The 18448-nt window shown below is 37.5% G+C and overlaps 1 protein-coding gene across 50 annotated transcripts in view; it reads left to right on the plus strand.

Annotated features, from left to right (window-relative positions):
- The window catches only part of MAP2 (microtubule associated protein 2), a 300883-nt gene extending 282489 nt beyond the window's left edge, over positions 1-18394 (plus strand). For 25 of the 50 annotated variants that reach the window (XM_021074986.2, XM_084998929.1, XM_084998916.1 and 22 more), the window contains 4 exons: positions 7629-7721; positions 9793-9874; positions 14154-14266; positions 14494-18394. In XM_021074986.2, coding sequence (XP_020930645.2) covers positions 7629-7721; positions 9793-9874; positions 14154-14266; positions 14494-14709 — 504 coding nt within the window. In that variant the 3' untranslated portion in view covers positions 14710-18394. The remainder of the gene's footprint in view (positions 1-7628; positions 7722-9792; positions 9875-14153; positions 14267-14493) is intronic. The other 25 variants (XM_084998926.1, XM_021075002.2, XM_084998927.1 and 22 more) reach the window with 1 other exon arrangement.
- Positions 18395-18448: the final 54 nt, after the last annotated feature.

An 18448-nucleotide genomic window follows, 5' to 3' on the forward strand; every position in this document is an offset into this window, starting at 1 on the left:
AGGACTGAACATTGCCAAATCTAAAATCTATGTGTATTATTTTCATCTCTCTCTCATCCCGTATCCTGGCCATCGTTTAGTGCTAATGATTTTATGCGCCCGCAACAGCACTTAAACCTGCACATTTCTCAGTCTAGTCTGCACCGACCAGCGCAGGACACATTATCTCTAGTTGATGTCCACTGCAGTAGTTGTCAGCTGGCCTCCCTGCATCTCTTCTTTTCTCTGACATAATCTCGATACTGTAGCCAGTGTTTCTCCATACATTTGTACATTCCATTGTATGATTGGTTATTTAATGTCTTATCTCCTCTCACCTAAGAGATCATAAGCTACGTAAAATCAGAGATAAGATCCATCTTGTCCTCTGGATCTAGTACATAGTAGGTATTCAGTATATCTGCTGAGTGAAAGTTGGATGAATGTAGTATTTCATATGTATGGAAGGATGCCTTTTTTCTAGTGACTTGTTGAATGTAAATATCTAAAGCCATTACAAATGATTGCCGAAAGAAACTGCCATGTTTGGACCATAGTGACTTTTGGCTAAAAAAATTTTGGATCAAGAGGTAAGAGTTGAGTGCTTGTCCAGCTTTTCTACTCAATCATTCCATAACCATAGATACTGACCTCTCTGGTCTTTGGCTTTCTAATTTGCAGAATAGAAGCAACAAAATCATATTTGGTTTTGTTTATAGCACCACTATAAAATAAAAGCACCACTTTTATTTATTTATTTATTTATTCATTTTTTATTTTTATGGCTGCACCTGCAGCATATGGAAGTTCCCAGGCTTGGGTGGAATCGGAGCTGCAGCTGCCAGCCTGTGCCACCGCCACAGCAATGTCAGATTTAAGCCGCATCTGTGACCCACACCACAGCTCACGGCAACACCAGATCTTTAACCCACTGAGCATGGCCAGAGATTGGAACCCTCATCCTCATGCATACTTATTGGATCTTTAATCCACTGAGCCACCACGGGAACTCCTGACATTTCATTTAAATAGACTACGTGGTTACTTTAAGTTTTCAAATCCATGGTTCTACTTCAAGTGTGATAGTATTTTTGCATTACCACTCATCAGAAAAACATTTATTTGGGTACTCTAATAGACTCCATAAGTATTTATGCCACAAGGGGCAAGCTGAAGTTGAGTGGAAAGGAATGTTTTTGAAACAGAAGGGGAAGGAATGTAACTGGGGAAGGGACAGCATTGGAGAGAGGAAGGAGGGAATGAAATTGTGAAACATAGAGTGGAATCTTTTTTATATTTTCTTATAAAATTTTAGGCATTATTCTGAGCCTTTTTTGGCCTTTTTCATGCTAACGTGAATAAGTTGCTTTCAATTTTATATTCAAGGGAAAGAATGGAATTAATTCTGGAGGCAACTAATACAAAGCAGGATTTTTTTTCTCGTTATATAAAATTATGATGGTCACCACTGTGTCTATTGACTGCTATTAAATATAGGCCGATTTACCAAATTATAAATTTTATAAGCAAAAAGAAAACTTGAAGTTCATTTAGATTTTTCCTTATTTGCATATTTATTCTTTTATCATTTGCAAGACTCTGCTGGGGTACTATATGACAATAATATGTGGTCTCTATAATCTAGGCTGAAAAAAGTGCTTGTTTTTTTTGTTTTTTTTCTTGTCTTCCCCTAGTGTCTTGCCCGTATTTAATTTTAAGATTTTTCCAAGCCATTTCTTCCTATCTGCTTAGGGCTCCAAATAAGTGCTAAATAAGAAGTATAACGAAATACCCTATTAACTTTAAAATACTGTCAGTCAACCCAGCGTGAAGAAAAACAGTTCACCATTATATTAACAAGGCATTCTTTTTTGCTGTCAAAGTCATCATTATCTCAAAATGAAAGCTCCTTGAGCTCAGGGACCCTGTCTTTATGCAGTAGAACTTTTATAACTATAATTCAATTATATTTTGTATGGTAATGGAAAGTTTCAAGCTCTGCTTCATAAATATTAATTATTAAAAACTATGGAGAAATTATTACTCTGGGTTTACAGAGTTGAGGCCCATAGAGTCTCTTTTTATTTGCTGTTTACTTACAAACCAAGTAAGGACATGGGAACAGCCATGAATCTCAGATTGTTTTCAAACAACGCAACAGACTCTTGAAAAGTTACTTTCTTACCAGTTGGTCCAGTATTTCTTAAAATAGCTTAAAAAGTTAAACTAAAGGAAAAAATGTAATGTCAAGAAATTATGGCGTATGGATTTGATAAAGCTCTTATCTGTTAATTTTCATGAACCAAAATCACTATTGGGTTCATAACTTTCCTTCCAGTACCCATGCACAGGCCACTTAAAATACTTGACAGTGGGTCTAATAGCTAAACTTAATGTCTGTTTTACCAGAAAGTTCTTTACAAATTTTTCAACGTTATCCATTCACCCCAAGTGTTCTTAGTGTGGTTCTACTTTCTGTGTTTTGTGACACACTCTGCACAGGAAGATTAGGCCCTCTGCCATTTTCTTTTTCTTTAGAGCTTATATGTTTTGACATGGACTAATATTTCTATTTAAATAAACATTGTTTGTATTTGATAGCCTTCGTTTTGAAGAAGTTATGGGTCAGTGTAGGTAGGTTTAATTAAAATTCAAAGTGGACTATAATGTTTGCATGCCTGTATGCATTTTGACCAGAGCACTGGCTTGTTAACAGATGAATCTTTGGAGAACATCATCTGTTCCAGAGAATTTTCTATCTTCAGGAATGTATGATGTAATCATATTTTGGTTTTAATGTATGATGCCACTGGACTCCATAGAGGCTAGATAAATAGTTTTAATTAAAATTAATATTATGAAATAGATAATACTTTTGAGAAAGACAGAAAAGTATTTTTATGATATAAGGATAAAGAAAAGCTTCATAATGGAGTTCCCATTGTGGCACAGCAGAAACAAATCCGACTAGTATCCATGAGGATGCAGGTTCGATCCCTGGCCTCACTCAGCGGGTTAAGGATCCAGCGTTGCCGTGAGCTGTGGTGTAGGTTGCACATGTGGCTCAGATCCTGTGTTGCTGTGACTGTGACCTAGGCAGGCAACTGTAGCTATGATTCCTCCCCTATCCTGGGAACCTCCATATGCTGCTAGTGCAGCCCTTAAAAAAAAAAAAAAAAAAAAAAAAAAAAGGCTTCATAAGCATTTCTGAGAAATGTCACAAACCCAAAGGAAGAGCTTAATCCCCTTTATGGTTGAAGGAAAATCAGTCGGGTGTCACTATCTAGTAGCTTTCAGAAAAAAATTGTTTTTTTTTTTTTTCAACACAATTCTGGATGGAGAAAGAAAGAAATGATCTTGCAATTGAGGTTCCTACCTAGAGGATGCCTGAAGGGCCTAGCTCCAGATTGTGAAGGAGCTGAGAATAGACTTCAAGCTTTTGGACTCCTTGTTACTTTCCACACCTTGCTATCTTGAGCTGACATGTGTATATGTTTGTTAAAAAAAAAAAACCATCAGAGAGTGTCAAAAAAAATCAAATTCCCATTGCTCAATAAATTCAACTTGACATTATGATTAATGCCTCTGGTTTATAAACTGTTTTATTAAAATCTTTATATAGGATTGTATTTTCTTCCATTTTACATGTCTTATATTTACAACTATTCTCTATTTAGAGAGTCCTAGTTTTACCTACAGGCATATCCTGCACTTTATACTCCGGTCCTTTCTAAGAGCAACCACTTTGCTGGAGAAAAAAGGTTAATTGCTCCAAAGGAGCAATTAAACTTATATGCAGAAAGAGTACAGTGGCAGATCATTTCAGTTGAGCCATCAGAATGAAATTCAGGAGTTCCCGTCGTGGCTCAGTGGTTAACAAATCCGACTGGGAACCATGAGATTTCAGGTTCAGCTCCAATTAGACTCCTAGCCTGGGAATCTCCATATGCCATGGGTGTGGCCCTAAAAGGACAAAAGACAAAAAAAAAAAAAAAGAATGAAATTCAACTAGAGTCCCACTTCAAGAATATCCAGAAAGTAACTATTCTGTTCTTCCCTAGCATAATGTACAAATAGAATTAAAGTAAGATAAAATAATTCTGATTAATTACTCAATTACATTAACCAATTCTTTATGACTCTTCATGCTTATAAGTCCTTTAAATAAATGAAAAATCAATTATGTATGCAAATAAGTCACCCATGAATGCCCATGCCTTTTTTGCCAGCCCCCACTGGAGGAACTGATTTGGCTGAGCCTTGAAGGATGATCTGTTATGGACTCAACTTGGAATAAGGATGTTCTGGCAAGAGATAATAACATTAAAAAAAAGCATGGAGATGGACTTGAAAATGTATACAAGGCCCTTCAAGTATGGACTATAATACAGTCTGGACAAAATAAAAAGTATTAAGTGAGAACTCAAAAATCAGAATTGCTGAGGACCCTACATACCTGGCTAAAAGTTTTGTTGCATTTAATAGGAAATAGAGAGTTTGGTAGAATTTTGGCAGATCATTAGAAAGATGATCCAGTTGGTTGATATAACACATTTCACTTCCACTGTGAAGTATGCAGAAGGAAAGATTGTCACATTCTTTGCATTAATAGTGCAAATAACATTTTCAATTGAGAGAAATTAACAAAGATTAAAATGAAGTTTAGAGTTAATGTTGAAAAATTATTTTTCAAATATTTCATATCATGAAGAAAAAAATTAGTTCATTTGTAAAATAGAAGTTTATTATTATTTTTTTTTCTAGGAAGTCTCTAAGATGTTAAAATTACTGTCCTTTGACACAGGCTTTAGGAAAACATAGGTCCAATGAAAAATTTCTTCAAAGAAAGTCATTTTTATTTCAATCTATCCATCAAGAACAGAGAATTAAAACTCAACTCTCTGATTAAAAAAAAAACTAATCTGGAATAAAGCTTTATTCTTCACAGCAGCCATTTATTTTTCTAGTTTATACAATGGTTTCTGTGGACCAATGCTTGTTGTGGAATTAACTCTCTAAGGTGTTATCTGTTAATGATCTAGTGATGCTTGTCATGAAGTATTTTGTAATTTTGCTAAGGCATAAATGTGAGTCATATGGCTCAGGTACAAGTTGTCAAGTTAGAGCATAAATCATACCAAACATCAAACATGTATTGTTCAAAGCGGTTTTGCTTCTTTCCACTCAACCATTAAGCAAAATAGTGAACGTCATACTTTGCCTCATTTTAGACAAAAGCAGTGTACTCTGAAGTTTTTGCAATTACGGAAATACATAAAGGGCATGCCGTTAATGCATGTCTAATAGAGCAAACGTGGGTTGATAAAGTCTACCATCAAAAAAGGCCAGCTAGTTTTTTCACTAGAAAATCTATGATTCTCTAGAAAATCTGGGGGAAATCAACAGAAGTTGGCCTTTAATTTTTAGGATTTAGGATTAAAATCATCTCTGAATAATGCCGACAATGTGCGTGACCTCTTTGTGTTTGAAACATTTGTTCTGGAAACCAGAAAAATTATTAAACTGTTGATTAAACGTTAGAGTCAAACAAATTTATGCAACTGAATTTGGAATTGCCATTTTTGCAGCAAGTGAGTCAGATTGAACATTTGGCATTTGATCACTCGGTAATGAGTCACTTAATTGGTAACAGTGATGGTCTCTAAATTAAAATTGGTAAATGAAATATGAGAACCTGTGCATCCCCAAGGATTAGGGAAAAATGGCTTAGGTGATTTCTGTTTCATTGCCAAAATAATGAGATCCTTATGGAGCGTAATCTAAATTATTATTATTAGAAATAACAAATCAAAATTGTTTGCTTTGTAAAAATAACTTACCTGTGAAATTTGAAATACAGTGGCCCTGACTTAGTTATCTACATCTACAGTTTATCTGAAACTCTTGCAGTGCAGCTACACTTTTCCTTGGATATAGACTCTGTGATGTCTCTCCTTTTTAAAAAATTGGAATTTTTTATTATGCCCTAAAGAGTGGCCCAATCATCACATCTTCTGAATTCAGATTTTGACAAGAGGCCCTTTCCTGGGGCTGTGATGAGAGCTGTCCCTGATACTTCCCTGTAAGGAACAAGCTATCTTGTCAGTGTTAGCCAGCCGCTGCAATTTAAGCTTTGTCTAGTTAAAAATAGTCAAAATCCAGTGTCCTCTTGAATTTTTTACTCTTTTTTGCAAATACCAAAAGATGTGATACCATCCTTGAAAACAGCTGTATATCTAGGGTAAATTTATTTAGCTTTAAAAAAAAAATAAGAGGATAAACTTTCCCCTAAAGTACAAAAACATGATTTCTCTTTGGTTTTTTTTGGGGGGTGGGGATAGTTATAGCCAAAGTGAAGTAAAACAAATCAAAAAACAAAGCAAAAAAACCCTTTCCTTCTGTTCTTACATTGCTTGCCTGCCCTCCAAAACACGTAAAATTCAAAAGACACCTGAAGGAAGCCACAAGAGTTATTGCTTTGCACTTTACATTTTACCAGAGTGATATCTTTCCAGATCTGGATTCACTATTGCCTGGATTTGCTGTTGTCTTCAAAATGAATACTGGACTGCTTGGAAATAGAGATAAAACCCAACTTCAAATCCAGTGGGCCCAACCAAGGCCTGGACTACCTATGCATGACCTAGTACAAGTCAGCTAATAGTTTTTGGTCTTCTCCCCTCTAAAAAATGGAAAGAGTGCTTCCACACTAAATCCAAGGATAATGGCTACTTTTAAGCAGTTGTCGGAGAGAGGCCTTTCAAAAGGCTGCTGAGAAGGAGTTCCCATCTTGGCTCAATGGTTAACAAACCCGACTGGCATCCATGAGGACATGGGTTCGATCCCTGGCCTCGCTTAGTGGGTTAAGGATCCGGCGTTGCTGTGAGCTGTGGTGAAGGTCACAGACGCGGCTGTGGCTCTGGCATAGGCTGGTGGCTACAGCTCCGATTGGACCCTTGTCTGGGAACTTCCACATGCCATGGGTGCAGCCCTAAAAAAAAAAAAAGCTGCTGAGCCAAACCTGCAAGGGAAGCCTAAAGCCCTTTCAGCGGAGCCTCCTTGTTGACCCTCTTGGGAAACCAGGGCTTCTTCCCTGGGATGAATGAGAACCCTCACCTGTAGCATTCAGCCAGGTCAGTGTAAACCTCACCTGTTCTATGTGGACCAATAAATAGGCAAGTCAGATTTTCCAGGCGATTTGTAGTTGTGATGGTAACACTGTGGGGGCAAGGGGCAGTGATGGGCACTAGCACATCCCTGGGGATCCTGGGCTGAAGTACACTGTTGGACCTTTCATAAAGTGGACCTGAGTCCTAATGTTGCTCACAATAGCAGAAGCCTCCTCTTCACTGATAATCCAAGTTTTTTTTTTTTTTTTTTTTTTTTCTTCCTCTAATTGTTTCCAGGTTACACCTGCCTACAGCTGGGATAGCTAAAGCTCTCAAGCCTCTGGCCTTGGGAATGCAGGGGGAAAGGGGTTCATATTCATACAATAAATCTGCTTTTCAGTTTCAGTGTTGGATTTTCCTCTTCAATGATTATGTGGGCAGAAGGGCATTTGGAGCCTCTTTGGTCTACCCATTCTGGTTCCCTGTACCCAGCATATTGAAAGAAAAATGCACAGTGAAGTTACTTCCAATTCCTTTTAGGTTAGGATTTTAAACAAGAAGATCGATTTTAGCAAGGTTCAGTCCAGATGTGGTTCCAAGGATAACATCAAACATTCTGCTGGGGGCGGAAATGTAAGTAGAAGCTGCTGTTAGAAGCTGTCCTGATTGTGTGGAGCCATCTGCACAGCCAGCACTTTGTCTCCTTTCCTGCCTCCCTCCCGACACCTCCCAACACACTTCCCTCTTCTTGTTGCTGCTCCACATGTCCACCTGGTTTGGGAACTTATCAACCTTGCATTTTCGACGATGGGCTTCCCATCCTTCCCTGTAAGATCGGTGAATTTCTTGCGTTTTGAATGGGGTACACCATGGCTTTCAGGGAGATGGAAAACCCACTTCACTTGCCAATTTTGTTTGCCGGCCTTTGGCTTCTTATGGTATTAAGGTATTTTCTTATGCTGTCTCTACTCCTCCTCCGTCAAAGTCAACCTGGCGCACAATTTTCTAGCTCCATTTAAATCACTCTTGAGGCAAAGATTGATGTACTTGAAAGTACCCAAAGTATATAATGTCGTCTTTTGTGCTTCATTATTCATGAGAGTTAGGTATCATTTGGAATCATACAAAACTGGTGAAGCATGACTCTTCTGTAATTCAAAGTGAAAGGATTCAGGTCCCCGTCTACACTTCGTCTTGATGGGATTTTTTTTCCTGTCTCTTAAATTGAGTGGAAATAATACCCTATGAGAGGAAAGGAAATATGAGTCCATGCTTCTCAAATGAAGTTGAGGAAGAGTTGAAACAGGCAAATTCGGGCTAAAGTAAGCATGGTTCTTTGTAACATTAGAATAATAAAAAAGGTGAACAGACTGACTCTCAGTACTACAGATCCTTTCACCTAAATGTCAGATTCTGGCCATCTATGACACAAGTAATTTATAGAGTACCAAATCCAGAATTCTCACCTGCCTACTATCTTGGCTCCTTGTTACTCCACTGGACAGAGATGGAGTCAAGCAGTGAGAGACAGGCAAGTGCCCTCCAGCAGGAGCTGTCACTTGATGTTCAAATTAGCTCCACTGAGCATGAAAATGTCCCATGTGGGAAGGCCACAGCAAGGTGTGTCAGGCTCCGTCTAGGAGGGCAAAGCCTCATACTCAGTATTTACCCTCCTCCCTGTTGCCCTAACTGTAAGTGCACACTGTGTGGTACTCTCACAAAAGCAATCTCAGTCCTGGTAAATAATTTCAGGGTATCAGAGGATGGACCCAGCTATCCTCTAGCAGAGATGCCGCTATAATCAAAACATGTAGGCGAAAAAAGGATAAATTGAAATAACTAATGATCTTAAAGTAGTTAGGGGGCTTCCTAGAGTTTAAACTTTCCCCTAGAGAAGAATCACTTGTTCAAATATGAAGATTCCCTGGCCCTGTTTCCAGGGATCGATTCAGTAATTTCCATGCACAATTCTTTTCATTTTTGGCTGCACCTGCGGCATGCAAAAGTTCTTGGGGCAGTGACTGACCCCATGCCACAGCAGCAACCGAAGCTGCTGTGGATCCTTAGCCCCTGCACCATAAGAGAAGTCCTCCCACGCACTTTTGATGCAAATGGACCAGGAACTACACCTGGAAAGCACTGTTTCAGATATTGGGAGATGAAATAATTTCAATAAAACCCAAGGAAAAAAATGTTGCTATCGCTTTATAATTTGGTGTGTGAGAAAAATTCCACTTACCCAAGACATGGACAATAGTATTTTAGAAAAGCAGGTTTAGAGATTTCTTCCTCTTGTATCTTAAAGCAGTATTGGGCTTCTTGTATCTATCAACAGTGTGGTCACTTTTTTTATATAAAAATCACTTTTTAAAGAATAATTTCTCTCTTCACTTGGCTCTTTGCTTATGGGAAGGTTTGACATGGTGTGCTTTGTTCTCTTGAGTGGAAGCTTGCCTTATTAATCCAAGTGATTCTATCCCCTTGTGGCATGATCTGTTTTCTACTAATAAAATCTTCTATTCTAGGATTTTTCTTTCCCTTGGGTTTTTCTTTCCAACCAAACATATGGGAGGACATATGGAAGATTGTGTTTTCCCATGTGTGTATATGCCATTGTATGTTGTGAGTTGTAGATTTTGTGTATGAGCTTGGGGGCTCATTTATGTATAAACTATTTTAAGCGTATTTTATGTGGTTCATGCAGGTACAGATCGTTACCAAGAAGATAGACCTAAGCCACGTGACATCCAAATGCGGCTCTCTGAAGAACATCCGCCACAGGCCAGGTAAATCAGTACTTTTTAATAGTCTGAGAGATGATAAATTGGATTTAGGAAATGGACAAGGAAACTTTGTTGCTGTGAAATATGTAATCAGAAGGACTTTTCCAAGTCCTGATATTTCATGATTTTATTAATACAAAGTTAAACTCAGGACATCTTCATTTGGACAGGTAGACCCAGTTGCTACAAACAGGACATGTATCATAGGACATGTGAAACATTAAGGTACATAAGATGCATTTATTGCTAAGCACTCAGCATATTTATTGGAGCTCTTTTCAAATATATAGTCTACAAAATACCTTGGACCATATATTCATGCATAATGCACACACTGAAAACAGCAGTCCAAAGATTTTTCAAAAAGCTGTTTTTCTACATTATGTGAAAAAAAAAAGGATTGTGCTTAAGCAAAGCTGAAGAAATTAATTTTTCTACTGAATTTCTCAGCTCTTCAGTAGGTCAGTAAGCCTTATGAAACCTTAGTAGAATGCAATGTTTCTCCAACTTATTTGACCATTGACTTCTTCTTTCCTTAGAGTATCTCATAGGCTCAGTGTTCTAAAGTAGGATTTATATTCATACATACTGGGGGTTTTCCATCTTTAATGTGTGAGTCTAATATTATTATGAGTCATATTATGAGTTATTGTTTTCTGAATATCACCTTTTGCTAAATTTCACCTCTGTGCATAAGTAAATAATGGACAACTGTCAAATTTGTAACTTTCTTGAGAATATTTTGGAACAATTTAGATATATCACTGAATTGTAGAAGGACAAGAGGAAGCAATTGGTTTTAACCATCTATGCTTGGCATCTTAATTAAACCAAGTGATAGGTTATTTCCGTGAATTATTGTTTTAAATGTTTTCAGAAACAAGATTTAAGAACCATTGAATCCAATAAGATTTCTGACCCAGAGATTATTAAGAATAATTTAATGGCTAAAAACCAAAGATAGGACACATTTCAAAATGGATAAATGCATTGGAAACATAACAAGAAATCAAGCTTCATGTTGGCAGATGGTGTTCATATAAAGCAAATCAGGAAGTTAGAAACTATGTATAAGGAATCTCCATTACTAGTTTTAGAACTGCTGCCCTGGAATTAGCTCTCTGTCATTCATGAGACATCAAGAACATGTTCCCATGTGGATATCTTCACAGCTCCCCCTCTAGAACTTAAGTCCACAAACACTTAGTTGAATTGTACTATGTCAGTGGTATAATGGATGTATTTGGCTACACAGCCTACTTTCTTCCAGAATACAAAAGAAAATATTGGACTCTTAAATTCCATACAGTAAGGATACATTTAGTTACATTCACCTGGGGTCTTAATGCACAGAAAAGTCTTATATGTATAAGGAAATATTCTGTGAAAGATTTACTGGTCATAAAAGGATGTTGTCATGGACTCGCATGTATTTCTAAATCGAGCTCTTACTTCATAACAGATGAATCAGATAACTGAATTCATAAAGAAGTGTTAGCACAATGTGCTTTGACTAGCGAGCTTTTCACAAAGTGACTTTGGAAGGTGGAATGTCTAAGGAGAAAATAAAAGAAAAAATTCAACACCTGAAGGCATAAACTGAAATATCTAGTCTTACTGATTTCACTTCAGGACATAATGAAGAAATATTATGGTTTCCACAGTTACTGCTCATGATGAGACCAGAAGTTTTCAGACCCAAAGGCATAGATCTCTGAATTAAAATGGACTTCTCTAATAGTTACATAAAGATTCCTATAACTTCAACAAAAATAGACTTCTCAGGCTTCCTCTTCTGAATAAATTTCAGATCAATATTACATTGTTTTTTTATAACAGGTTGACATTGTTACAATATAGAATCATAAAGGAAAACTTGAAAATATAATTTATAACAGAGGCTACCAAAAAATACAAAAGTAAGATCCCAAGAAAGTTCATCTCATCTAGTTGAAAGCTCAAGATGCCCCAGCCTGTAGCCAATATAATTCTCTTTTACAAATCACACTGATCCTGTCACAACCAACAAGCAAGACCCATGAGGTCAAGTGAAATGTCGGGAGAATAATCACACATCATTTAAGGGAAGGACTTAAATAACACTATATATATATCCTAAGCTTACAGGAGAAGAATGAGTGAATCTTCAAAATGTAATCCAGTATCACCATATAATTTCAAGGGGCCCTTGACCAGGTAATTGGGTGTTAATATAAATGTCTATGTAACACATGAGGAAAACACAAGTCCTAAGATGCCGTGAAGCTTTAAGAGACCTTTCTCTTTCATCTACAGAGATAAATAAGCATTAAGAATCCAAAACAGAAAAATCTTTTCCATGTTTCCATGGCATCTCTCAGGTATTTTTTCCCAAGTCACAATCTCAAGAGAGATGCAGAGATAGTAAAGGATCCTGTGGCTGATCACAGGCCTTCCCCCAAAAATGCATGCAGCCAAAACCAAGTTGCTAATGAAAATAAAAGCCAATCTCTTAGGTGGAGACAGGTAAAGGTATCTAATCCAGCTTCTTCCAGGTCAGAGACATCAGCAAACAGGTTAAGAACAGGCTAAAGGACAACAAATACTGACTCAATGTAGAGCTCCTTGTATTCACAAGTCTGAGAAGGACGGACAGAAATGGGGAGTGCCACTGAAGTGCTCAAGGCTCTCTCATCTATCAGCAGATTCTAAAGTTTCAGACTAATTAGCATTTGAGGAAATGGCATGGTCAAAACTCTGTCTCAGTATTATCAGATCAGGGAGTTACCATCGTGGCTCAGCAGAAATGAATCTGACTAGCATCCATGAGGATGCGGGTTCATCCCTGGCCTCACTCAGTGGGTTAAGGATCTGGTGTTGCTGCGGCTATAGTATAGGCTGGCAGCTACAGCTCCGATTTGACCCCTAGCCTGGGAACTTCCATATGCTGCCAGCACAGGCCTAAAAAGACAAAAAAATTAAAAAATGAAAATTAAAAAAATATATATATATTATCAGATCCAAGTCAGTGTCCAGACCCTGTGGCATCTGGACTCAAGAATGGGATCTCCTACAATTCTCTTCCTATCGCTCCCTCTGCTAATGAAAATGGAAGCTTTTAAGCAACTTGGGTCCTAATTCTAGTTTCCTCAGTCAAGCTATCAGTGCTTTACAAATGCTAATATTACCTGTAGTGCACCGTTGTAGCCTAACAGTTTTTTATTTATTTTTTTAATAGCCTATTTTATTTTATTTTTTAAATTTTTTTAGTTACTCAAATGAATTTATCACATCTGTAGTTATATAATGATCATAACAATCCAATTTTACAGGATTTCCAACCCATAACCCAAGCACATCCCCCGACCCCCCAAACTGTCTCCTCTGGAGACCATAAGTTTTTCAACGTCTGTGAGTCAGCATCTGTTCTGCAAAGAAGTTCAGTCTTTCCTTTTTTCAGATTCCAAATGTCAGTGAAAGTATTGGATGTTGGTGTCTCATTGTGCGGCTGACTTCACTTAGCATGATAGTTTCTAGGGCCATCTATGTTGCTAAAAATGCTGGTATTTCGTTCCTTTTAATGGCTGAGTAATATTCCATTGTGTATATGTACCACATCTTCTGGATCCACTCCTCTGTCGATGGACATCTAGGTTGTTTCCATGTCTTGGCTATTGAAAAGAGTGCTGCAATGAACATCAGAGTACATGTGTCTTTGCAAGTCGTGGTTTTCTCTGGATAGATGCCCAGGAGTGGGATTGCTGGATCAAATGGTAGTTCTATGTTTAGTTTTCTAAGGAATCTCCATACTGCTTTCCACAGTGGTTGCACCAATTTACAATCCCACCAACAGTGTACTAGGGTAACTTTTTGTCCACACCCTCTCCAGCACTTATTATTTGTAGACTTTTAGATGATGGCCATTCTGGCTGGTGTAAGGTATAAAAGACTAAATGTTCCAAGTTTTAGAATGGATGCATGAGACTTTCATTGTGTTATTTTTAGAGTTTTTATTACACAGATTAGAAAAATTCCTAATATCTTGGGTTAGACATGAGTAGGGAAGAAGGTATTAATATGTAAAGCAGTCCATATAATGGTACAAAAAAGATGTCACTATCTTAGATGGTATGGAATAGATATTCTAAAAGATTCCTTTCTCATCTATGGTCAGAAGGATAGTAAACTAAGTCTGGGGTTTGCCGTGGTTTATCTACTATAGTTATTTTGGGGCAACAGTCACCACATATATAAGATGTAATTTTAGCAAGGCATTTAAAAGCTTTTCTCCTTTCATGTGTAGGTGGTGGGCGAGTGAAAATTGAGAGTGTGAAACTGGATTTCAAAGAAAAGGCCCAAGCTAAAGTCGGTTCGCTTGACAACGCTCACCACGTCCCTGGAGGTGGTAACGTCAAGGTAAGAAAACACCATCACGAGCCATGGGCCGATCTTGCCTTTTTAAAAAATCCTTCTGAAATACTCTTCATCACAGTGGGTCCCAGATTGAAGACCTGGACATCTAGGAAGTAGGGATGGCAGAGCTGATTAGAAGTGATGGGTGCATCAGCTCTGGGATGTAGGGAAAGAGCTAGTGGACCGTTAAGATGCCTGAGTTAACGAGGACCGATGCTTGTCTTGAACAGATCGACAGCCAGAAGTTGAACTTCAGAGAGCATGCGAAGGCCCGTGTGGACCATGGGGCTGAGATCATTACACAGTCCCCGGGCAGGTCCAGCGTGGCATCGCCACGACGACTCAGCAATGTCTCCTCTTCCGGAAGCATCAACCTGCTTGAGTCCCCTCAGCTCGCCACTTTGGCTGAGGATGTCACTGCCGCACTCGCTAAGCAGGGCTTGTGAATATCTCCCATTTAGCCTTGAAGTAATACTATTTAGGCATGAGCTCTTGGCAGGAGTGGGCTCTGAGCAGGTGTTATATTCATTCTTTACAAACCATAAAAAAATAATCTCATTCCCAAACTGTAGTAATTGTTACAATTTTATAAAGAAAAAAGAATAGTATATGCAGAAATTGACTTGATTTCCATTTGCAACAGGAAGACACTGGCTTTACATGAGTACAATTGGACAATTATTTTTGCTCTGCTCTGTTTTGCATGGAGTATTATGATTTTGAAAATTGCATTTCTACCTTTCATGTGCCTGAAGGCTATCCACTACATTCTGAAAGGCCTTGTTAAAATCCAAGCTGCTCATTTCACTATTCTGTTGCTGGGTGAAAAGATAAAAAGCTGCCCATTGTAACTTATTACATGTTAAATTAAATCAAGGAGTCTGATTGCAGGAAGGGAAGAGCATGTAAGAAATGTTTTTTTAAAGCGTTATTTTGTATAAATGGGAAGAAAGATTCAGTTAAGTTATTAACATTTGGGACCTGGATAATTATATCAGAGTATAAGTCAATCCAATAAATTATTTAACTAATTAAAAAATAGTTGCGAAGCATTTGAGCTGTGGTTGAGGAAGTGGTGTAAAGTGCATCTCTTAGGAATGAAGCACTTTCATTAGGATGGAATCGTGTCTGATTAGAATGTCAGTTGATCCACTAGATTTGTGTCCACACTACCAGTTTCACGCCCCCTTTCCATCTGTTTGATACAGTATTATAGATATAAATATATATATATTTCTCTGTGGCCATTTGTGATACTTCCTCATATACTTGAATATAATACTTCCTTATTCACAGTATCTGTGTCTCCTGCACCCTTTGGTGTTGCAATTTTAGGTATGTGAAAGTAGATGTTAGCAGGGTTCCTTCCCTATTAAAAAAAAAAGTTAAAAAAGACAAAAAGTTTTAGCATGAAGTTGCTTTCCTTAACAACTCAAAGCTGTAACCCTGTTTTAGTGCCAGATACAAGTCTCTCCCGTGATGCTAGAAAAAATTATTTTTCTTTGCTTTCACCAACATGGAGTTTGTGGGGGTAGATCCAGTTATACATAAAAGGATTTACAGATTATTGGTTCAGGATTATGAATTTATCTTATTTTGAATCACAGAATAGTTTGGGTTTTATTCCTGTAACCATTCATGAACCAGACTTCTTAGGATTTCTTTTTCTCTTTTTTTTTTCCATTTGCTAAAGTTGAAACTAGCAGTGAGAATTTGGGACACGTTATCCCGTTCTTCCAAATAGTACCTGTTTATTAAATTATCTGATAGAAAATGTTTGGCTTCCTTACCCCAAGATAAGATCCCTTAATCAGAAGAGGAAAATCTGGTATTTTGAGAAGCTATAGCTATAAAACATTGGAGATACAGATATCTAAATCAGTTTTTTTCAGGACCCCAATATTTCACTCTCTAAAGCTACTCTGTATTAGTTACTATTATTGATCAGTAGGTAATACTGTTCTGACTTTATATACAGTCTAGAAATCACAAATCAATTAATTCTTCCCACGAATCATTCGTCTTAGATTTATGAATAAGCAATGAAGTCGTCAGTAGCCTGAATAAGGCAATGAGTTACCAGGCTGGATGGATGCTTTTTAGTATCTTATCTGTTCTTTTTCTTGCTCAGGGCTGGTAGGCTGGATCTAAACAGTTAAAAGCAAATGGTCCAGTAGGCGTTTGATCCCTTTGAGTGAAGTCAGTTCTCAAATGTAAAGGAGGAAATGATGAACATGGACTGAGGCAACAAGCTAGTATAGTAGCATCTAAGAAAGAAGCCAAGCAATGCAAAGAGAGGAGAGACGTGGGTGCCATTTTGGATTCCAGTGGATACTGCAACCAATGTGTGACATCCATGAAAGAAACTAGGAGCAAAAATGCAACATTCATTCTCTCAACGAAGAAGTTTTACTTAGGCAAGCATTTCTGAAACTATTTCTAGATCAGTTGTTTTATAGGACTTTCAAAACCTTAGAAATAACTGATGAGGACTATGGATATGTCTGTTTTCTGCCTAATAATTGTTGTGAGATTTGATTTGATCAATCTGGGCATTTTATTCATCAGCTTCCCCTGAAATGCACCAGAAAATAGGAGAAGAAAGAATAGCTGTGTGGAGACTTAGGGTATTTTCTTATGTGCTTGATAGTGTTAGGTAGTGATTAAAACTCTAGAAAGAAGTTAACAGCTGGTTAGAAAAGTTTTAACCTGTGAAACAAGCATTTTTTTTTAATCTAGTTTAAAATTTTTATAAATGCTAAGAATAAGAAAATGCGGCCTACATATTAAAATTGTTTCTTACAAATACATGTCTAAAATAAAGATTATATAAAGCACCAAGTTATTAGATTTGGCATCGAAACAAATGTTTTCTTCAATTCACAACAAAACTATAAGAAATAAATGCCCTTGCTTGGTATGGAAATGCAATTCTTTAAGGAAAGTTAGCAAAATGAAACCATACTTTGTACCAGTAAAAGAGAGCAACACAGGCTAAATGTCTTCTTCTGGGGCTAAGGGGTAGAACCCATCTTGCTTTTACTCTCAAGACTAACTACACAAATTAAGCTTCTTGAACACCACTTTTGTGGGGGCATCCATACGCTGATCTAGAAATTAAAGCTTCATAGTTCCAATTCTAGATCTCTTAATGCCAGTTTCTCTCTGGCTTTAGCCTTTGAGAACCTGTTTAAGGATACACAAGCAATCCAGAGCTGTGAAGAGTTCAAAGGCCAACTCACTCTCTCTGGGTCACCTGCAACCAATAATTGGATACCTTACAATGATGCAGGACAGATCCGAGTCCATGATGAGTTTTCAAAGGCCGTGTTCATTTAGGAACCAACTCTCTCTGGATTCTCCTGCTGAGTTCCAGCAGGGTGATGGGCCGAAATCCTACCCACACGAAAGACACCTGTGTAACACCAACTAGGTATAGCTGAAGAAGGCTGAAGGGAGAACTTGGTTAAATGGAAGAATGTACTGATGGTAGCTGGTCTTCTCCACACACTCATATAGTTATACAGCAGGAAATGGGATCATCAGCCAAAATACAACATCATGTCAATATTATTAAAGAAATAATCTCTCTGTGGTTGATTCTGCCATAGCTGCAATCACAGTATTTTCTCCTATTTTTCACACTACACAAAGGAGGAAGAAAAACTATTCATGGTCTAAGTAGCCAGAAAAGATAGATTCATGGCTTGGAAAGGCAAATTCTAGGCATTCCTTCAAGGACTGATGCATTAAAATCAGCATTGATTTTTTTTTTTTTTTACACCTAGGATTTTTTAGCCTGGGAAGGTAGGTTGAAGCCAAGTCCCTCTGCAGGAAAAAGCTTATTTTTAAACTCAGAAAATGGCAATCATGAAAATCTACTTCAACTTTAGCAAAAAGAAAAAAAATCAACAAAAAATATACTCTGTATGCTGGGATTCCAAGGTTCCAACATGCCGCTACAAATCTGTGGGGGGGTTCTTTCTTCTGATAATTCTAGAGCCTGTTACCATAGAAAGGCATTTCTTCAATGGCTGGTTGTAGTTAGTTCATGTTTTTCAATCAAAATTTGCAAATGTATTTGTTGCTGTATAGTGATTGTTTTGCAAAATAAAATTGCTTGTCACCTAACTCATAGTTTCAGATTGTTTCTTCCTCTCATCTGAAAAAAAAAAAACATATACT

This window comes from Sus scrofa, chromosome 15 (assembly GCF_054392235.1).
Source record: "Sus scrofa isolate SSC_HxYL_T2T_F1_AM1 chromosome 15, Sscrofa_HxYL_maternal_Yorkshire_Landrace_v2.0, whole genome shotgun sequence".
Lineage (NCBI taxonomy): Eukaryota > Metazoa > Chordata > Mammalia > Artiodactyla > Suidae > Sus > Sus scrofa.